We start from the raw sequence: 23,997 nt of genomic DNA, 5'->3' as shown, positions 1-23,997 counted from the left end.
TCACAGCGCCGGACTGAGCCGGACACCGGAGAGGCGTGAGCAGCAGCGGATCTTTGGAGGAAGCTTTCGTGAAGGGTTTGAGAGAGAAAATTAAGTTGCGCGTGAGATACACGCGGTGTCTCCGTTCTAAAGTCAGCTATTGACTCATATAACTTAAAATTTAACTAGGGCACGTTCACGCATATGGTCTATAAATCTATTTCCATAATTCTGTTCTCTATAACTTATGATACAACTGTATATAAATTCATAATATACGCCGGTCGATATATTCGTAATAAAAGGCATCACATGGCCTAACTAATGTAGGTGTCGATTTTTTTGTTGCATTAATGAAAAAAAAATGTTTTATTCAGTTGATTCGAACTCAATAGCTAGTGATTATCATTAGAATATCATACCTGGAAATCAAAACAACATTTAGAATTTTACTGTAAAAAATATTTGAGTCAAAACTCTTAATATGTCTTACCTACAAATTTCGTCTACCTTTTTCTTTTTCCTCTTTTTTAGTTAAAGATTTCCTTGAAACGGTAACAAAAAAAAATTCACACTAGTGGATAGAAAAAATCCAATGAAAAGATTTTTTTTATTTAAAAAAAATTGTATTTAAAACAGCAGACATTATTGAACAAACACGAGACACTATATGCATGTGATAGTTACTGTGTAATAATAGTGGTGGCATCGCAGCCATCAAAATAATGTCGGCATTTTTATACAAAGACAAATTTGGTTCAAGCTACTTTGCTAAACAGAGAATTTACGCGGAACCTCGAAACCGTAATCTTTTTGTTGCAGTTGTTGTTGTCGGCGGCGGCTTTCAACGTACGTAAATACATGTATCCAATTGTCGCGGGCTGGTCTAGCATTGATCCATTTGCAAGAAATGACAACAAAATATATATTTTTTATAAACGAGAACCCTTATCATTCCACGAGAGTTTAGTTAAGGTATTCAATTCCACACCTAATAAATGTACATTCTCGAGATTTAATAAATGTTTATTGTTGAATAATATATATATATATATCTCAATAACGTACGCGGCTAAGAGCATCTCCGATGGAAGTGTTTAATAGGGTGCTTAATGAGTTGTTTATTCTTATATATAATGAATATAATTAAAAACAATTTAAAAATTTTAAGCATTGTTGCTTAAATTGGGGTTTTAAGCAATTCATAAGTACTTTAAACTACAAATTGTCACAATTTTTTATAAAAATATTGGTAAGGACCCTTCATAGGTGCTTACCATTAGAGGTGGTCTAACAGGTCTGCTAATCCTTCCTTCCTATCTATCAAATGATTCACTCTTACACACGTTCGACACATGGATTAGTTAATCATTCTTCGCATACTATGATATATATACACAGCCAAGAGGCCCCAGACGTATATTGAGAGATTAATATTCAGTCATTTTTAGTCCTTAAGAGAGAGAGGTCTAGAGAGAGCGATGGAGATATCGTCGCAGTACAAGGCGGTGATAGCGTTAGTGTTTTTGCAGTTTACGGCGGCGGGTGTTGCACTCTTCACGAAAGCTGCTTTCATGGAAGGACTTACTCCCACCGTCTTCGTTGTTTATCGTCAAGCCATCGCCACTCTCTTCATCTGCCCAATCTCTTTCTTCTCCGCTTGGTGAGTTCATCATCAATTTTTCATCCCTTCATATAAAAATACAACTACATGAGTATCTTGATGAAACCTTATTTTCATCCACATGTGATTAATGGGTATACAGGAAGAAAGAAAACAAACCTTCTCTGGGAGTAAGAGGCTTTTGGTGGGTGGCTCTCACGGCTGTTATTGGTGTGAGCGTGAATCAGAACGCTTATTTTAAAGGGATTGATTTGTCTTCTTCATCCATGGCTTGTGCCATGACCAATCTTATTCCTGCCGTAACCTTCATTATCTCCATCATTGTTGGGTACGTATATGCATTATTCAAGATTCTTCTGAATTGATGGATTGACTAATTTTCTACATAATTTGGATGTTTGTTTTCAAGATTCGAGAGTATAAAGAGGAGAAGTATGAAAAGTGTTGCAAAAGTAATAGGAACAGGTGTGTGCGTTGGAGGAGCCATGGCAATGACTTTTCTCAGAGGTCCCAAATTGCTCAACGCCCTGCTCAACCAAGACAACACCACCTGGTTACTCGGATGCTCCTTTCTTCTCATTAGTACATTCGCTTGGTCCCTTTGGTTGATCCTTCAGGTTCCTATTGCCTCTCACTGTTCTGATCACTTGTACACTTCCTCCTGCACATGTTTCGTGGCTACTGTAGCCTCTTTCCTCATGGCTCTCGCCTTAGGCAACACTCATCTACCATCATGGAAGCTTGATTCCTCCTTGAAGCTCTCCTGTTGTATATACTCTGGCATCCAATTGGCAGTATCTTTCTTTCTACAAGCTTGGGTCGTGTCACAGAAAGGACCTCTTTTCTCTGCCCTCTTCAACCCTCTTTCAGCAGTCATTGTCACTTTCTTCGGCGCTTTGTATTTAAATGAGCAGACTTACCTTGGGAGGTATGCCATTTTCTTGCTGTCCTATTTTCTTTCTGAAGCTCAATTCCCATTTTCTTAACCTGGTTTGCTCGTATCTCCAGCTTGCTAGGCGCTTTGGCTATAATCATTGGTCTCTACGTTGTTCTCTGGGGAAAATCCGAAGACTATCAAGAAGAATCCATAGACCTAAAATTGGGAAATGAATACACCACTTCCTCCCAAACTGACATTGCGTCCATTATGATTGGTGATAAGGCCTTTCGTAGTTCGGAGCTCTTAGAACCTCTTCTCATGTGAGTTCTATTGACGCTGGTGTAAGTAGATTTTTTTGACAATGGACAACTTTAGAATAAGGCAGTAATAAAAAAAAATGAAATGGAACTTCTTTTACAAATCTCACTCGTCCCAACAGATGGAGAAGCTACTCCATGCACAAAACAATGGAAAAATAGAAGCAAAAGCAAGTTCTTTTGTAATTCATTTATTATGTTGCATATTTAAGAGAGAATTAAACTACACTGAAATGCAATCTTAAACACAAAAAAACAAGCCATCAACGAGGTGTCTTAAGGCTGCATTAACTTACTTGACAGTAAGATGATAGCACTTCAGATATCTTTCATTTGATCTCAATCTTGGTTTGGATCTCTACTATTTCATCACATAAAGCTCTGATACCAGCTACGTTTCCTGTTGTTTCTGAACGCACAACAGCCAACAGAGTAGACAATAATGAGAAATATGAGGAAGACAATGTTGACCTGAGCCATTTTTTTCCATGAGGTCTTAATGTTGTCGAGCACCATAAAGCAACTCTCTAAAAACTCCCATGAGAAGTACTATATTATACAAACTACACCTAGATGCACAGTTACCAAAATATGAGAAATTGAATAGACAGACCTTACATGCAGAGCATAAATCCTCGGAAGAGCTTGATAGTTGCGACAAAGGAAGAGTAGCATTTATGCAGGCGACCGGCCTAAACCCTTCCCTCTTTCCTGAAGTTCTCTCCTTAAGCGCCTCGAACTCACGCTCGGACAAGTATATTCTGTGATCCTAAAGAAACTTGAACATCAAAAGGTAGCATCAGCATAAGTACACAAAGATAAAAAGCCAATAAGCCTTGACCAAAAACACTTTCAAAACAAAGAAACACTCAAACCAATCACACAATAACAATGATGTCGACCGCATTAGAACATCTTCTACACTAAACTAACAGCTCTAACATCAATCATAGTTTAGATCAACGATTTCAATAAGAACAATTCCAGCGATGAAACTAAACGATTCACAGTTCAAGGAGTTGGATTCCAAATGTACCTCGAATTGTGTACCAATTCACCAATTAAGTAATCTCAAAAGAGTGAAATAGAAAATAAGAAACACTGACTTGGATATTGTAAGCAGAAGGATATTGAGCTCATTGAAGGTCCGTACGCGAAGACAAGGTGCAGCCCAAAGCTCATCCTCTGACACCGTTTCGGATACGAAGAACGTAGACTTGTCGATCGATGGAGCACAAATGTGTGAGGAAGCAGTGACGGGACGGAAACGGAACCTCAAGGAAGGTAATCGGAAGAGACGAGCGCGGTAGAGGACGAACTTGGAAGAACGCCATTTTTGTTTCTTCTCTTCGCGGCGGACTAATGACGTCCTCAACTTCTTTGCTAAGCTTTACAGCTCACGTTTCTGGGCCTTTCTATCGTTTGGGACCAATATGAGCCCATTAATGTTTCTTTACGCTTCTTTCAAAAATCTTTCCAAAATAAATGGCAGCCAATACCAAAACAAAAGAATGAAAGATATGTAAACAAACTTTTTTACTTTAGTTTTTTCGGATATTTGACTAATGATTGTACACACCTAATCAATGTATATTAAATGGACATGGAAAAGAATTTTGGGGTTACATTCGTTACCTGATAAAAATTAATTTGAGAAAATGTGAATACAAGCTGTAACACCTAGGCCCTAGCTAGCAAGCAAGTAGAGATAATTCAAGCATGAATCATGATGATGAAGGGATATACAGATTGTTCATATATATATATATATATAAGCTAGGGGAAAAAATGGAAAGGATTAATTAGAACGACGATGTGTGTGTCGTGAGTCATGAAGTTTTTGTCATTATCCTATGACTCATATCTGTTCCCATGAATCAACTTCTGATGGGCCAACGTATCAGGAAAAAAGATCATCATATCAGCAATAATAGAAAGAAACCTACTTATGATTGGTGGTTGATAGACTAGAATTAACTATGGCACGTTCAGGGAGGGATCTACGTAGTAACTTGGGTGGGGGCACGTGCCTTAGGTTGTTCATTTGTATAATTTCTCTAATTTAAATTATAGTTTTCTTCATTTCTTATATCATTTTGGTACTTCATTTTCCCTTATATGTAGTTAGCACTGTTTGATACTTTATACCCACTTATTCCTAATTCCCCTTTTCTTTCCTACAACTGTTATTTGTTTGCCACATATATTATTTTTGCTTATTAAGAGTAATTGTTCATTATTAAAAAAAAATTTATACACTAAAAACAGTATATATGTGTTAATTTGAACTAAACAAAATATTAAAGTTGCATATAAATATATATTAATATTTGTAGTAATTTTTCAGATGGATTTTTAAAACTAATTCATGATAAAAAAAAATCATATTAGTTTCATATATAAAAATTTCACGTTAAATTAGCATTATTAACAAATTAATTAGCATTACTTATGTTTAGTTCGTGCCAGTAGGAAAAAAATTCTCTGGATCTGCCAATGGGCACGTTCACGCATATGATCTTTATATATCTCTCTCTCTAATTCTCTTTCTCCATAATTCTCTTGTCTACAACTGTACTATATAATAAATTGATAACATATGTCGGTTACAATACTCGTAACAAAAGGCATCACATGGTCTTAATCAAAACAACATCTATTAGACATAAACTAATTAAAAAAATTACTAGTCAAATCTCTGAATATGTCTTAGCTAAAATTTGCTTCAACCCTAATATATAAAATCTTTCCATATATATTATATATAGCTCTAGATAGTGGATGGAAAAGAACCCAATGAGAAAACTAAAAACGAACATTTTTTGTCCATATATATAGCTTTGTTTTTAATATATAACACGGGACATTAAATATTATTGAACAAACACCAGACATTAAATGCATATGGTAAAAATTATAGTACTGTAATAATGGTGGCATCGTAGCCATCAAAATAATGTTGTGTCGTCATTTTTATGCAAAGACAAATGTGGTTCGAGCATCTTTTGCTAACACAGAGAATTTATGTCGAACCTCGAAACCGTAATCACTCATTATACAAGTATATATTTTTTTGTTGTTTCTTTCAACGTACGTAACGTAAATACCTGAATCATCCAATTGTCAGGTGGTCTAGCTTATAATCTATTTGCAAGAAATGACAAGAAAGTATAAAAAGAGATCCGTTATCAATCCATGCATGAGAGTTTTTAGTTACGGTGTTCAGTTTCACACCTAATACACACATTCTAGAGATTTAATAAATGTGTATAGTTGACATCTCAACAACGTATACGGCTAACAGGTTTGATAATAATCATTTCTTCCTACCTATCACATGATTCACACACACACACACCCTCGATACATATATATGGATGATTAATTAATCAGTTTTCACATACACACGTTCGACACATGGATTAATTAAACAGTTTTTCACGTAATTATATGATATATATACACATACAGTACAGACACAGCCAAGACGTGTATATTGAAAGATTAAACAGTTTAGTCCTTAAGAGAGAAAAGAGAGAGAGAGAGAGGGAGAGAGAGCGATGGAGATATCGACGCAATACAAGGCCGTGCTGGCGTTAGTGTTTTTGCAGTTTGCGTCGGCGGGAGTTGCACTCTTGACGAAAGCTGCTTTCAGGGAAGGACTCAGTCCCACCGTCTTCGTTGTATACCGTCAAGCCATCGCCACTCTCTTCATCTGCCCCATCTCTTTCTTCTCCGCTTGGTAAGTTCATCATCAGTTCGTTATCCCTTCATATACTTATATATATAACCACATGAATATATTGATGAAAACCCATTTCCATCCACATGTGAATGGGTACACAGGAGGAAACAAGACAAACCTTCTCTGGGAGTAAGAGGCTTTTGGTGGGTCGCTCTCACGGCTGTTATTGGTGTGACTGTGAACCAGAACGCTTATTTTAAAGGGATTGATTTGTCTTCTTCAGCCATGGCCTGTGCCATGACCAATCTTATTCCTGCCGTCACCTTCATTATCTCCATCATCGTTGGGTATGTATATTCTCAACATATATATGTATATGCATTATTTAAGATTCTTTTATATTTGATGGATTGACTAATTTTCTATATAATTTGGATGTTTGGTTTCAAGATTCGAGATTATAAATTGGAAAAGTATCAAAAGTGTTGCAAAAGTAATAGGAACATGTGTGTGCGTGGGAGGAGCCATGGCAATGACTTTTCTCAGAGGTCCCAAATTGCTCAACGCCCTGCTCAACCAAGACAACACCACTTGGTTACTCGGCTGCTCCTTTCTTCTCATTAGTACATTCGCTTGGTCCCTTTGGTTGATCCTTCAGGTTCCCATTGCCTCTCACTGTTCTGATCACTTGTACACTTCCTCCTGCACATGTTTCGTGGCTACCATAGCCTCTTTCCTCGTGGCTCTCGCCTTAGGCAACATTCATTTAGCACCATGGAAGCTTGATTCCTCTTTGAAGCTCTTCTGTTGCATATACTCTGGCATCGTATTGGCTGTATCTTTCTTTCTACAAGCTTGGGTCGTGTCACAGAAAGGACCTCTTTTCTCTGCCCTCTTCAACCCTCTTTCAGCAGTCATTGTCACTTTCTTGGACGCTTTGTATCTAAAAGAAGAAACTTACCTTGGGAGGTATGCCATTTTCTTACTGTCTTATATTCTTTCTGAAGCTCAATTTCCAATTTCTTAACCTGTTTTGCTCGTATCTCCAGCTTGCTAGGTGCTTTGGCTATCATCCTTGGTCTCTACGTTGTTCTCTGGGGCAAATCGGAAGAGTATCAAGAAGAATCCGAAGACCTAAAATTGGGAAATGAATACATCACTTCCTCCCAACATGACATTTCCATTATGATTGGTGATAAGGCCTTTCGTAGTTCGGAGCTGTTAGATTCTCTTCTCATGTGAGTTCTATTGAAGTTGGTGTAAGGAGTTTTTTTGTACAATGGACAGTTTTAGAATATGGCAGTGATAAAAAAATGAAACGGAACTTCGTTTACAAAGCTCACTCGTCCCAACAGATGGAGAAGCTACTCCATTCACAAAACACTAGAAAAGTAGAAGCACAAGCAAATGCTTTTGTAATTCATTTATTCATATATTGCAAATTTAAGAGAGAAGATACATTGAAATGCAATCTTAAATACAAAAAACAAGCCATCAACGAGTTCTGCATTAACTTACTTAACAGTAAGATGATAGCACTTCAGATATCTTTCATTTGATCTCAATCTTGATTTGGATCTCTGCTATTTAAACACATAAAGCTCTAATACCAGCTACGTTTCCTGTTGTTCCTGAACGCGCAACAGCCAACGGAGTAGACGATAATGAGAAATATGAGGAAGACAATGTTGACCTGAGCCACTTTTTTCCATGAGGTCTTGATGTTGTCGAGCAAACCAGCCTTGCAGGCTTGACAGTCATAGCATAGAGTTCCTGGTTTGTTGTCCCAGACATTACAGTCCTCGTTTGTGTATGGACCAGGGGTCTTTGTCCAAGTAGTCGGGTTTACATAGGTGAAGTTACAGTCGTTGGACGGCTTACAGCAACCAGACTACACAAGTAAGGCAAAAAAGACAGTTAGTAAAAATCAAAAATTCAAAACAAAAACAACTCACATTTTGTGTATGGTACCAAATCCAATATGTAGTAGATAGATGAAAGGGAATTTATAAAGACTAAATCTACTTAAAAGGCATTGTGTGTTTGTCTCCATTGGAGAAAAAAGTAAGCATTTTCGCTTTTTGAGGGAAAAAAAAAAACAGCAAAGAGAATCAATAAATCTCTTTTTCTTTCTTTTGTCTAAATCTAGATTCATGTGATTCACTTTATAATTCGGATCTCAAATTCTCAATTGCAGATAAACCAAATCCGAATCGGATCAAAAATGTGACCTGAAGAGCATTGAGATTAGCCTTGTAGAAGTCTTCAACGTTAATGCTGGAATAACGAGTGCGGTAAGTGGAGCAAACGTCGGAGTACATCAGACAACTCCTGATCCGTTCCCAATTCTTAGCATTGCTGACACGTTTCTGCAGCCAATTTGAGTAATCGCCGACGCGATACTCTTTGTACCCTCGATCGGATATAACCTCGCCCGCTCCTTTGTTAGTGACGGCGAATGCGAAGATTGTGAAGCAGAATCCGAGGAGAATGAGGAGGAACATAGCGAAGAGGTAAAGCCAGAGGAGGCAAGAGACTCGGCAGCAAGCGCCGACGAGACCTGCGATCGAGACGAACATGAGGAAAATTCCGAGAACGACGATTGGTTTGTCGAGGAATCGTTCGCACTCGGTGGCTGCATTTTTACCGAGCCAGATCCCGGCGGAGAGAATTGGAATTGAGAGGAGGAAGGTGAAGAAATTGAGAATTCCGAGGAGGTTGTTGCTACACTGAACCATGCTTTTTGTTTTTTTTTTACTTTTCACTTTTCTGCTTAGCTTTTCTTTAGAGAGCTTTAGTCCCGCTGAAACCAAAAGGTACTTTAATCGCTCAAATTCAGATCTTAATTGCAAAAATGGGAGTTTTGTCCGTTACGAAATCTGTTGGGAATCAAACGGTTCACAGTGTACGACAGCTAGACAAGTAAAAGTTGTTTACTCATATCTTTGATTTAAAGAAAAGGTGTTTTGTTTTTGTTATTTATTGTTTAGACCCTCAAATTGTTGGGAAGTAGGAAAAACGTCTCGAGAATTAAAAATTGAAAATTGAATCACAGAGAATGTCTTGCAATTTATTTGATCACCCAAAACGAAAATGCTTAACAAAAGAAGACAAGAGTGTTAGATTTCATGATCATCCACACGACCTTTTGGTCACACAAACTTGAAGAAAAAAAAATGATAGAAGAGAGGTTATTTTTCTGAATCAGAGAGGGCCTGGAAAAGTTCCAGTCTCCCTCTGCTCATTCCACTTGTCAACCTGCGAGGATAATCACATTGTCAATAGTGTGTGTAGAGAAAGATGGTCATAAGAGAAGTGAAGTAAGGACATAAAAAGTACAAACCCATTCTCCAGGGCAGAGAGCGCGGTAATACTTGGCGAACCTCTCGCATTCGTTGGAGTCCTCACCCTTTGCAGTTGTGCACCTACAGAAATGATTTTTGTTGTTGAGGTTAAAACGAGTTGAATAATCACTACGATTGTAAAACTCAATGTTAACATAAAAACAAGAGAGTACCTGTGGAACTCAATGTAACGGGTGAAGCAGTGCCTTGTTTGGTTTGTTGTAGGAAAACGGAAATCGGCAGGGGCAGTTTTCAATTCAATCTAATGCAATAGAAAGAACACAAAAAGAACAGCTCAGACACCAAGATCGCAAAGATGAGACCAATTGAGCAAAGAAACCAAATTTTTTATAAACTTTTATTTTGGAACTCAAAGCTTCATACGTTTCTTCTCTTTCAAATCCTAACTCTACTCTACTCTATTATACTGTAAACAAGCAACAAAATCTAGCCTTTGAGAAAATGGTTTGACAAAAAGCTACATTATACAAGAATTCCAATGCAATCACAGTCATTTAGAATGCAAAGCTTCATCTACCATAGTGAAACAGACCACACAACCAACAATACCACGTTTTTGAAGCAAATGATTTGACAGAAGATATTCATCCCTTTTATACAATTCCAAGGCAGTCACATGTATCTCTTCTCTCTCCAATGAAACATCTCGTCAATTGGAGGAAACATCTCAGGGTTGTTCTCTACCAGATCATACATGTAGAAGAAGAAATGAGAGAGTACGAGTAGGAAAAAGCTAGATCACCACCGAGCAGCCAATTTTGCATCAAATCGAATTCTCATACAAAATAATCCAATGGGAATTGAAATAAATTTAAGCACAACAAGTGATCAATCAGATCTCACATGAAGGTCCAAGTTTTCAAAACAAAATTTCCCGATTCTTCGAAGTAGTCATCTACAAGCAGAGCTAATTCGTATTTATATAACATGAATGACAAAAGATGAAAGCTTTACCTCGTCCTCCATGGCTGATCGGAATACGAACGATGAGAAGAATAGGTTGGGTAGGAGAAGAATGAGAAGACGCAGTCGAAGATGGAAGTTTTGCAAAACGCCAACATTTTCTCCGGTGACGACGACTAGAAAAAGCCAATGAGGCCGCTTTCAATGTTGTTGGGCTCTGTTGGGCCTAAAAATCACTAATAATTCATACCGGTTCGATGGTTAAAATCGGTTAAGTGGAACGAAATGTCATGGGTCGGTTTAGTCTAGTCACATTGTGTTGGATCTATTAGTTCAACTCATTCAGGTGATCGAGCTCGAGCAAGTGAGTAGTGAGGGAGGTGCAGTCTCTACGACTCTTCTTCGTTGGGTCCGTCATCCTCCAATCACGCCGGACATTTTCGATTACTTCTCTCTCTGACTCATTCGCACCATGCGCTTGCTTCTTCTCTCCCTTCGCCGTGTAACTCTGTTCTCGAGGCATCGACGATATTACACCGTTGCTCCAATTCAAAATTGTTTGATCTCAATCAATCCCAGCTCGCCTTCTTCATCCCTTGTTTTCTCGGCTTCTTCTTTCTCTACTTTTTCAAGTCCCGATGGAGATGGGAAGATTGCAGGGCCTCTAGTAGAGTATGAACGCAGAATCGTAGCTGGAGAGCTATTGGATGGAGATTTATGTCAGGTATACTTTGTTTGTTTTTGTTTCGTTCTCTAGTGGAATCGATTCTGAAGCGTCTTTTTTTTTTTTGTTGTTGTTGCAGCTAGGTACCTTAAGAGAACTTCAGAGACTCTACGACGAGCTTGTTCAATCCGCTGATGCTTGTCGATTAGATCGTTATTCTGCATCGGCAAAACCCACCAAGAGTAATTGGTTCTGGAAAAAGTTTGTGTCTCACTCTTCTGTTTCACCTGTCAAAGGCTTATACTTATATGGAGGTGTGGGAACTGGGAAAACAATGCTCATGGACTTGTTTTTTCATCAATTGTAAGTAGGAGTTCACAATTCGTATGTAGCTTCTACGTTTATTTTTTTGTGTGGAACTGTGGATTCATCTGATCCTGTTTATACCGGGTTAGGCCAGCTAGTTGGAGAGCGCAAAGGATTCACTTTCACAATTTCATGTTGAGTGTTCATAGCCGCTTGCAAGTAAGATTCTAGTTCCAAGCTTGGTTTTTTAAGCTGAGGCTTGTAGTAACCTCTGGTCTCAACTCTTTGTCATTTTAATATCCTCTGCAGAAGCACAAGGGTCTTGAAGATCCACTTGAAGTCGTTGGCCTTGAAATAGCCGACGAGGCTATACTTCTATGCTTAGATGAGTTCATGGTATGTGACGCTTATCTTCACTGTTAACAAAATTTTTTAGGTAACTCTCCTTACTTTATTGCTTTCTTCATGAATAGGTCAATGATGTAGCTGATGCTCTGATACTAAACCGTCTCTTTAGGCACTTGTTTAGCAATGGCATTGTATGTAATCTATACTAATACAACATTCGTCATTCTCAACTCTTGTAAGCCACTGGGCCTAAACCTGCAGTTATTTAATAGTTTGTTCATGTCGGTAACTGGAAGCAAGTGTAGGTTCTTGTTGCTACATCAAACCGTGCTCCAGATAATCTCTATGAAGGGGGTTTACAGAGGGACCTATTCCTTCCGTTTATTTCTACATTAAAGGTATGCGAATGGAAATGCCTGTTACTATCATCGCGCTGAACTCATTTTTATGTGATCCATTACCTTGCATAACTGATACTGAGAAGTAACTGCTGTAGGAAAGATGTGTAGTTCGTGAAATTGGTTCATCGGTGGACTATCGGAAACTGACCTCTGTCCGTGATTTCGATTCTCTCGGTAACTCTGTCTTAGTTTTGTTGCAACGTTATGACAATCTTATAGCTATATACTCTTAAATGCAGGCTGAAGAGGGATTTTACTTTATTGGAAAGGATATTTCTGGTCTTCTTAAACAGAAGTTTCAGCTGTTGGTTGGCGATCAATCGGCAGGTCCTCAGGTGGTTGAAGTAGTAATGGGGAGGAAATTGGAGGTATTTGTTTTTCTTCTTCTTCACAGATGTGTCAACTTGCAGTTCACAATCTTTTCTGAGGAGTGCTTCGCTTGGATTCTGTTGATTGATTGGCCGAAAATCTCCAAATGCCGTTCCAATATATTCCTTATCTGATATCTCTTTATCCTTTTTATTTTTATTTTGCTTTGTTTTGTTCGATACACCAGGTTCCGCTGGCTGCTGATGGATGTTCATACTTTCTTTTTGAAGAGCTGTGTGATAGACCCCTAGGCGCAGCTGATTATCTCGGATTATTCAGTAAGTCTAACCCCAGAGCCATCAGACTTTTCATTGCACTAAATTTACATGCTGCTTAGTCTTGAGACGTAAATTTTATTGCAGAGAAGTTTCATACTTTGGCTCTGGAAGGTGTACCCATTTTCGGGCTCCACAATAGGACCGCAGCTTACCGCTTTGTGACACTGGTTGATGTATATCTCTATTGATCTCTCTTTTCTTTATTCAATCTTCTTTTGAAAAATTGCTTTCCCAATGGTTGAGATTACCAACAGGTGATGTATGAGACCAAGGCCAGGCTGCTGTGCACAGCAGAGGGTAGCCCTCTAGAACTGCTGGAGAGAATAGTGACAATCTCTGATGCACAGCAAATAGCACCTAGAACCTCTTCAAGATCAAGGAAGAGTGATGATCCCGACCTTTGCGTGGACAATGAACTTGGTTTTGCTAAAGACCGCACCATTAGCAGGTACGTTTGAGCAACTGTTGATGTTACTCTTATATATAATATGGAGTCTGGATTGATGATCTCCAATGCATGCTGTAGATTAACGGAGATGAACAGCAAAGAGTACCTGGAACAACATTCAAGAATGTCGGATGAGCAGCCTTCTTCTTAGTATTGTTACAATGTTGGTAGAGACGCTGTCAAACCTGTTGGAACCATTTGTTTACCGAAGGTCTCCTAATGTATTTATTTTGTGTTTGCGCACGGACCCATCTTTTTCTTGCAAGTTGATAATGTGTTTCATCTAGTGAAGTATTTACAAAATCTAATCCTCAAGCTCTCAAATAGAAGGAATGAACATTCACGGTTTTCTCTTTTTGGGAGACCATGAGCTATATTTCTAACAAGCTGGACCTACACAGTACACAGTAACCCGTTGTGTGATCTTTCTCTAGAGAAAATTAGACACGACAAAGCACTGATATCTCTATACCCCCATAGTAAATAGAAGAACACAAAAGGGCAAATCTTTATTAAGGAGTTGAATATTTCTAGTTTTCAGCCACGGAAACCAAAAACTGAAAGCAGGAGAAAAGTTGTTAAAGCAGGAGTGACGAGCCTTGGTCCTGCGCTAAAACACAAAACATTCACATGTAAAAATGCTTTTATCAAATGATGATCGTGTACCTCAACCTCTCATCAATGGAGCCAAAATGTTTCCCCATTCCTTTAGCCTCAATGTTAATACTTCAGTGACAGACAGTAGCTTCTTCAACTTGTAACTTCAATTTGCTCGATTTCATTATCGCTGTAATCTCCCCAGCACTTGCCTCCCTGTCGTTCTCCATTTTTCTCGTCAGAGGTCTCATGAGATGTGGTTTTCACTTCACCTACTGTCAAATGTCCATTTTCAAGTGCATCTGTAGTTGCTTGTGCAATGGCTTCTTCATCCTCTCCAGCTTTTTTCTCATTGTTGCTTTCTTCTTCGCTTCCGCTCTTCTCCTCAGAGCTTTCGGCACCAGGTAGATCCTCCAAAGCAACTGGTGTAGGTATGCTAAGTCCATTCTGAGGCTGTGTAACGGACATGTTACACGGATATCCACCGGCTACCGGCGACAGCGGGTACCCATTCTGTGTTATTTCTGCCCCATTTGGAGATACTAAATAGCCATTTGGTGGCACTGGATACCCATTAGAAACCCAAGGTTGACTAGGTATGAACTCAGCTGCATGGGGGTTCATTATTCTTGGGCCATTGAATTGATTAGCCTCGCCATTGGACTCTGTGCTATTGGAAAAGCTTGGTTTGTTACGCGGAACCCTGTTTCCAGAACGATTGTAACCACCACCTGAGAGCCTAGGTCCATAGGGAACTCGAGCTGTTACTGACTGATGAGGAGTTGATCTGCGGACATGGTTAACAGGAAGCATTGGCGGCATATTCAATGGAGAGGGAAGGATTCCACCATGGTCTTTGAATCCTGGAACTGCAATCGATCCAAAAATTGGAATGGTTGTTGGGGTATACGGCGGCGCAGAAGCAGAGAGCTTCTTGCTCATCTCTTTTTGTGCTTCGCATGCGTCTTGCTTTTCTCCATCTACAGCTATTGATGACTTTGGGCTCGAGTCTCCATTGGGCAGATTTTCTGTTTCGCCATCTACTGTCTTCAGTTCAGTATCAGATAAATCCTTTTGTAGCTCAACTCCAACTGGTGATCCACTACCACTCGAATCTTTTGGTGTTGGTGACTTATTCAATTGACATGTATTTGAATCCTCAGACATTTGTGCACCCTCAGTTTTTCCTTGTCTTGTATTTGATATGGCTGCCTCTGTTGAAAATGCTTCGTCAGCTGTCTTTACGGCCTCCACATTCTTGATTTCTTTTGGTGAGCTCGTCAAGTTCAATCCACCAACAACCACCCTTTCTTGTTGACCGCTATCAGTGTTTTCCGTTTCTGCAGCCACATGCATATTCTCGCTCTCCGCATTATCCTTTTGAGGACCATCCACTGCAATTTTTGCCGTATCCAAAATCTCTGGGGATTTCGATTCTTCTGGCAACTGCTCTGCAGCTAATTTTACGATCGTTCCAGGGGGTGCTAGTGCAACCTCCTTATAGGAAAACAGTTTTCCAGCTTTGACATTCACAGGACTCACCATCGAAGTCGGCTTGTTGATCTGTTCAGTGCAAGCTGGGATTGCCATGGCTGGTTTATCGTTAACTGGTCTTTCTCCCACCATATTGGAACTGTTTTGCTTTCTGTTCAAACTCGTGTTCTTGACAAACATCTTCGGGGCATGGGAAGAAGTGGAACCAGAAACAGAAATTGAAAGCTCATTAGAGCTAGTCTTTGGGGATGTGAAATTAGTGGATTTTCCTCTGCTTCTTGATGTCTGCTGAGTCACATTCATGAAGTTTGTGTTCAGCTTTGCCAGACTGGGTCGGGTTCTACGCCCAGAAAGATAACGGTTTTTTGGGACTGCTTCCTGCCATCCTTCGTCGGGGTCATTATCCTCTTGGACCGTGGCTACAGGCTTAACCAGCTTCAGCTGGTCTTGAGGTTCCAAATCAATATTTTCAACTTTTTTTTCTTCAGATTTTGCTTCGGATTTGTTCTCTTTATCACTTGAACTCTCCCCAGTGACATGAGCTGGACTCAGAATTTCATCATCTTTCTGATTTTCTTCTGACACAGGTCCTGGACTTTGTCCTGGTTTTCCTTTGACCTGAATGAACATTTCAAGAAAAATATCTGTCACGCCTAATTCATGCAAGCATTTCACTAAAAACATGGATAAAGTAAGTGGAAAGCAAGTACCACCTTTGGGCGAGCTTTCCTTTGAGCATCTCTTGCTTTAATACCAGAATCCGGGGTTATATAATCCAACAGGTCTGATACACTGTTATTGGGAAGAAAGCTCACGGTTATATCACTCAGGACAAGATTTACGCAAGATAGAAATTTGTACTAGTGGTCTAGGCAAATGGTCTGCATTTTAAATTTCATTTATGGTAGTCAGTTCTATTTATATTTTTTGGCACCCATGTAGATTTTGTAAACATTGCTACAAAATGGAATGCAGGAGTATATCAAATAAATATGTAAAACGTAAAAGAAAAATCACAAATGTTTCAATACCTGAGATGGCCTTTGCTTGAAATAGAGGCGTCTGGCTTGGGAGTACCATTTCGTGCAGCTTCTTGCTGTTCCAGAGCTTTAGACTCGAAATATTCAAGCCACGCAGCGGCATCCTAATCCAGTTCTCGAACATAAGAAACACTTTTTAACTGGAAAATCCCTATAAATCATAACTAATTAACAACCTGTGTCCGAAGATCCTCGGGGCCTAGTTTTGCTTGTAGAATCTGTAGAGTGGTCTGCTCGTGTTGGACGCTTAAGGAGTATGCATCCATCAGAGAAAGAGCAATAGCAATGGCATGGTAGCTTGCAGCAGTCTGAAAAAAAATATAGCAGAAGTAAATTCATGTTTTAGGGCATTATCTCGCTTCCACAATATTGTTTACTTATTAAGCCCAAGCCTTCATGGCATGGGAATCCGCTGTCTTTAGACATTGACAGGTCATGGAGTTAACGCATTTACCAATCATGTTCTTGCTTAAGAAAACCAACCTGGATATGATCAGCTCCAAGTAGTCGCTGGTTACATTTCAACGCTTCATGAAGGTATCTTAAAGCCACATGGGCATTCTTCATCCCTTCTTCCATCATTGCTACGTTAATATAAGTGGCAGCTGTATTTGGATGTGATGGTCCACATGTTAGATGCAAAAGGTACAATGCACGGTTCACATACCTACAACAAGAATAACATGTTAGCAAATCGTAAGAATTAATTTTGTAGTCTTTGGCTTTGAGAAATACAGAGAGCATACTTCAAGGCTAACTCTGTATGCTGAAGACGATAATAGAAGACGGCCAGGTCGCCGTAGCTTTTCATTGTGTCTGGGTGATCAAGTCCAAGTTCCCTTTCATTTATGTCGAGTGCTTTCTGCTGATATATGGTAGCCTGAAAAATCACAACTGGTTAGTGCTGCAGAAATATTCTTCTGCGAAGGAAGTAGGTTAATTGAATGATGCCTCGATGATGGTCCAAAAATCTTTCAAAGAGAATACCTGGTTAAAATCTCCAGTATGGTACAGCACAACAGCGAGGAGGCTATATGCTCCAGCAGTCATTCTATGGTATGGGCCGCACACTGCTACAAGCTTTGCTAATGCCTATCAAGTTCATCCCAGAATATCAGCTTAGTTAGGCCGGTTGAACAAAATGAATACATCCGTGTGAAACAAAATTGTCAGAAATCAAATTATGTTTTAAACTGAAGGGTTGATTCGTTGAGTGCAAAATTTTCTTTGCCGACAAAAATAACTCAGTGATTCATTACTTGCATGGTGCTAAAAATCCTAATCAGTTAGTATTGCTAGTTCTCAAAATAATAAAATAAGTAGTTGATAAGAATAAAAGATGGTGAAACTTATAATATGAAAATGTTACATTGCTTTCAGAGAAGAAGGGATATATAATGGGTAGCAACAGAGGGAGGCCAGAGAGAGAATTGGTTTTCTGTATAATTAGATTTTGGAAAAGAAGAGAGAAATATATCTAGACTACTAAAGAGAAACGCCTTTGTTACATGGTTGGTATGTAAAGAGGAGTGAGAAAGATATCAGTTATACCTTGGTGCCATAATTGACAGCATCCTCCAGTTTGCCTTTATCTAAGGAGGTTTTGGATGATTCCAACAAAGTGCGTCCATCGGCAGATGAACATGCTACGTGCTGCACACAGGAGCAGTGCTCGTAAGTAAGTGAACCACATCACTTTTTCTTATAGCTGATTACTAAAGTAAAATAGTTATGCATGGTACCTTATACACAGGAACCATACTGATTATATCAAACTTCTTAAAAGGATATGACGTGTCCATCTCATAGTCTTTAGGAACAAGCTCCAGTCCAACCTGAAACGATAAGTGAAGCAACATGTGAGAACATCATGTCCGATTTTCATCACTAAAACAATCTGATTGACAGTCGCAAACCTTGTGAGACAATCCTCTAAGAATGGCGAATTTTCTTAGTTCCTGGCAGCCTTCATACTTCCAATCCCACCCAAACCTCTTGGAAATGAATGTTTCCACCCAGGTCCATTTTATCTTTTCATCACATATACTCTCAGTGTCAGACGGTGTTCCCAACAAGACATTTAAGCATGTTGCTATTGAGATGGCCAGATCAGCGGTGTTTCCAACAGCTGCCACAACAGCCTGCAGTATATGCTTATATGCCCGAACAACCATTTCATGAACACAGAGGGATTGCACATGAGGGAGCTTTTCAGCCAGTTCGACCTAAAATAAGAGAAAGAAAGAGTGATTCCTAAAAGAAATGGGGCACTTTTCTTTTCTATACATAAACATATTCTACCATCTATTTTGAAGAGAGCGGGTACCAAAGACTATGAGATGAAATGGTTACCACTCTCCCTAAGGAATGCATTTGCAAGCCTCTGGTATGCATAAAGTCTGTCAGAGTTCTCCCATCGACTGGTGAGAGTTCAAGAGATCCAAAGTCTGCCACCTGCACAACATATCCAAGTTCAATTTTATGAGGAATTAAGAAACACCCCTAAACAAGCAATAAAGATCCAAGAAACTGACCAATTTTGGAAGAGCAGTGTCAGTGTAGTATTTGCGGGCCATCTCAATCAGCTCTTTTGGTGACTGCAGGGTAGTTTCATGGAGAGGGAGAACACATGGTAAGATTCATAAAAACAAACTAGGCTAAGCAGATACCAGAGATGATTCATCACTTACTACTAGCCTCAAATATTATATATTATCAGCTGGAGAAACAGACAAACCTTGAGATGAAAACCAGTTTCTGATTCTTTAAGGCGCTGGTAGGCAGTTTCTGTCACTAGCTCTTTCCACATCTTTTCCATTTCCTCGTTTTGTTTCTCGAGTTCCTTTTGATCCTCAGTTTCTGATTTATTGTCAGTGTCCTCTTTGCCCTGTTCAGTCTTGTTGGCTTTCACATCAATCTTCCTTTTTATCTCTTTCAGCAGTGCACCTTGCTTCCCAAGACCCTTAACAGCTTGTTCAGGCTTGGCGTCTTCAGTTTTCTTAGACTCACTTTTACTTGAAGCTTGATTTTGCAGATGTTGCACCCAACAAGCTCCTAATTCCCACCTTATAGGCTTATAATTTCTTGAGGGTTCAGTCTCCAATTTCTTTAGACTGTCCTCAAATACTTTCCTCACAAGGGACTTAGCCACACGTATTTGTTCTGAGTCTGCATTTGGTGATCTCTGAGCTAAGCTAGACGGCGTTGACGACTTGTGCAATAGAGTTCTCAAGCTGTAAAATGATATACAGAAAAACCTCTCTGAATACTGTCTATTTCAAAATCCACATATTGTATGTCAAAATGTCACAGATTTTTAGATCATGCCAAGCCATATGTTCAGCAACACACACGTGAAGAAAACGGACATGCCTTTTTTGCTTGAAACTTGTAGCCAACAATAAGTAATCATTAAGACTAACGCATATACACAAAGATTTACCTATTTACATTCAGTGCATTTGCACCTCCTTCTGATTGGTCTTCAATGTCGATATCCTGTAGTATCTGGCCACCATTCAAGTTAAATTCAGGAGCAACCTTTACAATGGCTGTACAACCACAATGTCTTACAACCACCACCCCCAAGGTAGACGTATCCTATATGATCAAAGTAAATCTCAGTAACAAATCCAACAAGAGCAAGCTAAGAAAAGCATCTCAAGCTAACAAATTACATGAACTGTCGCACTCTCATCAGCAGTGATCCCTTTAAGCAAATTCCTTTGAGCAAGTTCTTCCTGAGAGATCTCTAGGACCTGGGTCCCATCACTCTTTCGGTCAAGCTTGGCACTTGCATCAGGATCATCTCTAGCCACCCTTATGATTAAATCACCTATTCTTTCTTCATGGAAAGCCAGTGCAGCAGGATCCTTTGGTGAGCGTTGATTACTCTCTACTACATTTTTTATTGTTTCCACTGCTTTGAATACTGAAACGTCGACAAATAGACTGTGGAGTAGAAAGGCCTTCCTATCTCGAACCTGTCTCTCTTCAGGTGTTTTACAGGGCATTGCTGCCAAAATCGCAAATTCCTTTGCCCATTTCCTTTGGTCATGCTTACCAGACCGGCCCACCCCACCGCCATCTCCTCCCCATGTCTCATCCTCCACTGGAAGTGACGGGAAAGTAGATGGGCTATCTGCAACAACCGGAGGAACTACCCAAGTGTTTGCTCGGAAACCGTAAGGAAGGTTGCCAAACTGAGAAAAAAGAATAACAATTACTACAAGTTTAACTTTCCGACAATCAACTATCAATACCGGTGAAATTATATAAGGTATGAAAGTACATTTGCGTACCTTATTGTGCTCAATAAAAGCTTTCATAAGAGCATCATAAGCCTGCAGCCACAATCACATATGAGATATGACCAGCGATAAGAAGGCAAAACCAAAAAAGTAAAAATGGCAACTTTTTTTATCACCAAACTCACCGCATCAAATGGCCGGCTGATCTGTTGCAGCAGCTCAACCAAGGAGTGACACAGAAGTTGCTGTTTCCCAGCTGGATAAAAACCTGTTCTTGATGCAACAACCGTGAACGGTTTCCCAGTTGATACTTTAATCTGTATTTGACAACAATGGTTGTAGCAAAATTACTTTAAAAATCACATCCCAAATTCATACTCGTATAGCTTCAAATGAGAAGAGCCCCTTACATCGATTTGAAACAGGTCATCTAATCCTTTCTCTTCTTTGGGTGGACGAACAGACCTCCTGATATCTGGATAATTAAGAATCCGGAATCAACAATAAGCGAGTGATCATCCTCAGAATTCGACTAAGAAATGAATAACAAAACTCACATTGAATCGGAGGAGTAAGATAAGAGAAGGAGAAAAACTCGTAGAACTGCCCAAGACGAGTCGGTGGGCACATGTTGATTTCACCCTTATCGGTGCCTTCCGCCGCCTGAGCCTTAGGGCTGAGACCGGAACCTGAATCACCTGCATCCTTGTCGGCCGGAGAATCTCCCTCAGTCGAGCCGGACTCCTTCTTTTCATTGGGAGGCGTACGAGACACCGGCGGTTTCGATGGACCAAATGCGTTGGTGCAAGCGACGATGTCCAAGAGCCGCCGTATGTGCGCGGTGGCTTGTTCCTCCGTGTAATCCTCTACGAATTCAAAAAAAAAAAAAAAGTCAGGATCACCTGTGGCTCACCCTAAAAGAAAAAATCAATTGGAGAAATATAGACCGTCAGATCAACGAAGATTACCTTCGACGATGGTGAGGTGGCAGGGCTTAAGAGATACGATGTCAACGGAGTCCTTGAGTCTAGTGCCACGCACCTGCAGCAGAAAGAATCAGTTTCGGCGGCAAGTGTCAGAAAAAGCTATAACCGTCACTTTTGGGCCTAGGGCCCATTAGCAAAAATGTACATTAAAAAGTTTGGGAGAAAAAAAAACATATGAAAAGAAGCGATGAAACAAAAGCCACATAAATGTGTTGATTGATGAAACCTGGTGAGAGAGAGAGAAGTTGGTGAAGTGGCAAGTCTGAACATGGACCGCCAAGAGCTTCCTTACATCCAAGATTCTGTCTGTGGAGATACCCTATCACAACATCATCATCACCACAAATTCACATCATCATCAACTTGAGAGAGAAAGAATCATGTTCATCTTCATTATTGGCTTATTAAGTTGAACAATCAAATTCTCAATCAATGTTTTTTTATTATGAAGTGTGTTAAGCTCAAACCTTGAGTGTCACTTGGGATTCGTCTGGTGTTTCCACACTTATCTCAATGACAGTGGGCAAAACTGCACACAACCACACAATTCTTTATTTATTTATTTGTCAAGACAAAAAACAAGAAAGAGCTGAGAAAGCAAAACTTGGCTTGTCGTTCTGCGTGGAGTAACCAAAATGAATTTTAGCGATACGAAAAACAAGTTTGAAATGGTATTAGTGGTAATGAGAGAATTGAGAAACCTTTCTCTTCCTTCTTCTTCTTCTCTCCTTTACTCTTGTGTGGCTTAGTTTTCCCAGCTTTAGGAGCCATTACCAATTCACATAAAAGAACTTATAATATCCTGAATTTGATCAAGAAAACTCAAAACTAAGCCTTAGATATTGAATTACACCCTAAAGTAGTGTAGATGAAGGGTGAGAAAGAGAGAGCAAGAAGAAGAAGATAGAAGAAGAAGAAGAAGAGAGAAGGGTGTTGTGGGTGGTGACAATGAGGAGGAAGTAAAAGGTATAGGGGAATAAGAGAGAGGAGAGGGGTCAAATAGTGATTGAGAAAATATAGTAGAAGAGAGATTTTTAGAGAGAGAAAGAGAGGATAGGATAAGGTGCGAGGGGGGCTATTCTCTTCTTCTTTCTCTCTATGAAGCTCCTTAAGAGTGTTTTGAGGCTAAGTAAAATTGAGGCCTCTCATTTCTTTGTTTGCATCTTTAACACCTCATCATCAACTTCATCTTTTCTTCTCTCTCTCTCCCTCTTTCTATACATATTTTTCTCCTATTTTTTAATAAAATACAAACAAAAATTTATTTTAATATTTCCACCTTATTTTCGTCATTTTATGAGATTTTCACCCCATCACTTAAGATATTTGGATTATCAGTTTATTTTACAACCTTTGGTAAATCATAAACTATATATAGAGACATGGCCTGCTCAAGAATCAAGATTATATGGATCGTCGTCTAAATGTACTTTTCTTTTTTTGCTCTTTTGGGCTTTTATCGGCCACAAAATTGTTAAACATAAAACAATATTGAATTTTAAGAAAATAAATTTCTAAACAAAAGTTTTCAAAAACCTTATCTATATATAACAAAAAAAAAAAACGATTTCAAGAGATGATCATAATTGGTTGATAAGTCTAATAATTCAGATTATTGGATTCATTCATGTGCGCTGCAACATACTACGTACCAATCTTTGGGTAGATCTATCCATAAGAACACACTAACGATGAGGCTGGTGATATCTGATTTATTGAGATCAGACACATGCCGTCCTATGACTTTGCGATATGTTTCTAGTCCAACAAAAACAAAAACAAAAAAAGCCTTGCATCGAAGCAGAAAACCACAAGTAGTAGTACAGATGAACCACGTGAGTGCTCTCCCTAGATTTTGCTTCAGTCTTTGTCCTTTTCTCCTTTTTTGTAAACACTATTTTTCCTTCGTGTAAAGCCTAAAATTGGATAATAGACGTATAACTCGTAAAGGCATCTAGCTAGCTAAGCTAAGTAATCAAAAAGAAAACACTTATTAACAGCGGATTATACATGGGCTTGGGGGCAAAACAATACATGTCAAACAAATTCTTCTTGACAAAACC

At 39.3% G+C, this 23,997-nt stretch overlaps 6 protein-coding genes and 1 long non-coding RNA gene across 7 annotated transcripts; 3 read left to right on the top strand and 4 right to left on the bottom strand.

Moving 5' to 3' along the window:
• The first annotated feature begins 1,260 nt into the window (after positions 1-1,260).
• On the top strand, positions 1,261-2,904 carry LOC17878718 (WAT1-related protein At4g28040). Its single transcript, XM_006286218.2, has 4 exons — positions 1,261-1,642; positions 1,746-1,931; positions 2,013-2,531; positions 2,612-2,904. The coding sequence occupies exons 1-4, from the start codon at positions 1,461-1,463 to the stop codon at positions 2,805-2,807; spliced, it is 1,083 nt and encodes a 360-aa protein (XP_006286280.1). The 5' UTR covers positions 1,261-1,460; the 3' UTR covers positions 2,808-2,904.
• LOC17878002 lies at positions 2,874-4,210 on the bottom strand. Its single transcript, XR_002832971.1, has 3 exons — positions 3,907-4,210; positions 3,414-3,578; positions 2,874-3,209 (listed from the first exon to the last, which is right to left on the bottom strand). It is a non-coding gene; the product is annotated as an uncharacterized LOC17878002 (long non-coding RNA).
• Positions 4,211-6,263: 2,053 nt separating this feature from the next.
• LOC17879078 (WAT1-related protein At4g28040) lies at positions 6,264-7,951 on the top strand. Its single transcript, XM_006283923.2, has 4 exons — positions 6,264-6,542; positions 6,647-6,832; positions 6,936-7,454; positions 7,535-7,951. The coding sequence occupies exons 1-4, from the start codon at positions 6,361-6,363 to the stop codon at positions 7,725-7,727; spliced, it is 1,080 nt and encodes a 359-aa protein (XP_006283985.1). The 5' UTR covers positions 6,264-6,360; the 3' UTR covers positions 7,728-7,951.
• Positions 7,894-9,367, bottom strand: LOC17880391 (tetraspanin-7). The gene is made up of 2 exons (XM_006285475.2): positions 8,717-9,367; positions 7,894-8,376 (listed from the first exon to the last, which is right to left on the bottom strand). The coding sequence occupies exons 1-2, from the start codon at positions 9,221-9,223 to the stop codon at positions 8,089-8,091; spliced, it is 795 nt and encodes a 264-aa protein (XP_006285537.1). The 5' UTR covers positions 9,224-9,367; the 3' UTR covers positions 7,894-8,088.
• Positions 9,368-9,508: 141 nt separating this feature from the next.
• On the bottom strand, positions 9,509-10,918 carry LOC17879885 (cytochrome c oxidase subunit 6b-3). Its single transcript, XM_023779137.1, has 4 exons — positions 10,805-10,918; positions 10,003-10,091; positions 9,829-9,910; positions 9,509-9,743 (listed from the first exon to the last, which is right to left on the bottom strand). Exons 1-4 carry the CDS (start codon positions 10,814-10,816, stop codon positions 9,690-9,692), a joined length of 237 nt encoding a protein of 78 aa, XP_023634905.1. The 5' UTR covers positions 10,817-10,918; the 3' UTR covers positions 9,509-9,689.
• Positions 10,919-11,053: 135 nt separating this feature from the next.
• On the top strand, positions 11,054-13,875 carry LOC111829607 (AFG1-like ATPase). Its single transcript, XM_023779135.1, has 12 exons — positions 11,054-11,477; positions 11,557-11,780; positions 11,873-11,942; positions 12,033-12,119; positions 12,197-12,262; positions 12,377-12,469; positions 12,568-12,624; positions 12,712-12,840; positions 13,029-13,119; positions 13,204-13,292; positions 13,374-13,567; positions 13,646-13,875. The coding sequence occupies exons 1-12, from the start codon at positions 11,226-11,228 to the stop codon at positions 13,716-13,718; spliced, it is 1,425 nt and encodes a 474-aa protein (XP_023634903.1). The 5' UTR covers positions 11,054-11,225; the 3' UTR covers positions 13,719-13,875.
• Positions 13,876-14,049: 174 nt separating this feature from the next.
• Positions 14,050-23,027, bottom strand: LOC17880218 (protein TSS). The gene is made up of 23 exons (XM_006285448.2): positions 22,636-23,027; positions 22,402-22,463; positions 22,161-22,253; positions 21,917-21,989; positions 21,506-21,814; positions 21,359-21,423; positions 21,134-21,265; positions 21,000-21,041; positions 20,376-20,900; positions 20,141-20,298; positions 19,436-19,931; positions 19,233-19,295; positions 19,051-19,152; positions 18,615-18,923; positions 18,441-18,533; positions 18,250-18,351; positions 17,686-17,790; positions 17,445-17,578; positions 17,182-17,365; positions 16,875-17,006; positions 16,690-16,802; positions 16,372-16,450; positions 14,050-16,276 (listed from the first exon to the last, which is right to left on the bottom strand). Exons 1-23 carry the CDS (start codon positions 22,703-22,705, stop codon positions 14,318-14,320), a joined length of 5,400 nt encoding a protein of 1,799 aa, XP_006285510.1. The 5' UTR covers positions 22,706-23,027; the 3' UTR covers positions 14,050-14,317.
• Between the last annotated feature and the right edge of the window lie 970 nt (positions 23,028-23,997).

This window comes from Capsella rubella, unplaced genomic scaffold, assembly GCF_000375325.1.
Source record: "Capsella rubella cultivar Monte Gargano unplaced genomic scaffold, Caprub1_0 scaffold_7, whole genome shotgun sequence".
NCBI classification, from domain to species: Eukaryota; Viridiplantae; Streptophyta; class Magnoliopsida; order Brassicales; family Brassicaceae; genus Capsella; species Capsella rubella.
Note: the sequence above shows the minus strand (reverse complement) of the source record. Positions and strands in the feature narration are given on the sequence as shown.

Coding starts and splice junctions, on each gene's coding strand:
- LOC17878718 (XM_006286218.2), top strand. CDS start 1,461: ATGGAGATATCGTCGCAGTACAAGGCGGTGATAGCGTTAGTGTTTTTG. Junction 1,643..1,745: donor ATCTCTTTCTTCTCCGCTTG/GTGAGTTCATCA, acceptor ATGGGTATACAG/GAAGAAAGAAAACAAACCTT. Junction 1,932..2,012: donor ATTATCTCCATCATTGTTGG/GTACGTATATGC, acceptor TTTGTTTTCAAG/ATTCGAGAGTATAAAGAGGA.
- LOC17879078 (XM_006283923.2), top strand. CDS start 6,361: ATGGAGATATCGACGCAATACAAGGCCGTGCTGGCGTTAGTGTTTTTG. Junction 6,543..6,646: donor ATCTCTTTCTTCTCCGCTTG/GTAAGTTCATCA, acceptor ATGGGTACACAG/GAGGAAACAAGACAAACCTT. Junction 6,833..6,935: donor ATTATCTCCATCATCGTTGG/GTATGTATATTC, acceptor TTTGGTTTCAAG/ATTCGAGATTATAAATTGGA.
- LOC17880391 (XM_006285475.2), bottom strand. CDS start 9,223: ATGGTTCAGTGTAGCAACAACCTCCTCGGAATTCTCAATTTCTTCACC. Junction 8,377..8,716: donor CTAATCTCAATGCTCTTCAG/GTCACATTTTTG, acceptor TTACTTGTGTAG/TCTGGTTGCTGTAAGCCGTC.
- LOC17879885 (XM_023779137.1), bottom strand. Junction 9,911..10,002: donor CGTTACATTGAGTTCCACAG/GTACTCTCTTGT, acceptor TCATTTCTGTAG/GTGCACAACTGCAAAGGGTG. Junction 9,744..9,828: donor CTCTCTGCCCTGGAGAATGG/GTTTGTACTTTT, acceptor TTATCCTCGCAG/GTTGACAAGTGGAATGAGCA.
- LOC111829607 (XM_023779135.1), top strand. CDS start 11,226: ATGCGCTTGCTTCTTCTCTCCCTTCGCCGTGTAACTCTGTTCTCGAGG. Junction 11,943..12,032: donor GTGTTCATAGCCGCTTGCAA/GTAAGATTCTAG, acceptor TATCCTCTGCAG/AAGCACAAGGGTCTTGAAGA. Junction 13,568..13,645: donor AAAGACCGCACCATTAGCAG/GTACGTTTGAGC, acceptor TGCATGCTGTAG/ATTAACGGAGATGAACAGCA.
- LOC17880218 (XM_006285448.2), bottom strand. CDS start 22,705: ATGGCTCCTAAAGCTGGGAAAACTAAGCCACACAAGAGTAAAGGAGAG. Junction 22,254..22,401: donor AATCCCAAGTGACACTCAAG/GTTTGAGCTTAA, acceptor ATGTTGTGATAG/GGTATCTCCACAGACAGAAT. Junction 21,424..21,505: donor TCTTACTCCTCCGATTCAAT/GTGAGTTTTGTT, acceptor TTAATTATCCAG/ATATCAGGAGGTCTGTTCGT.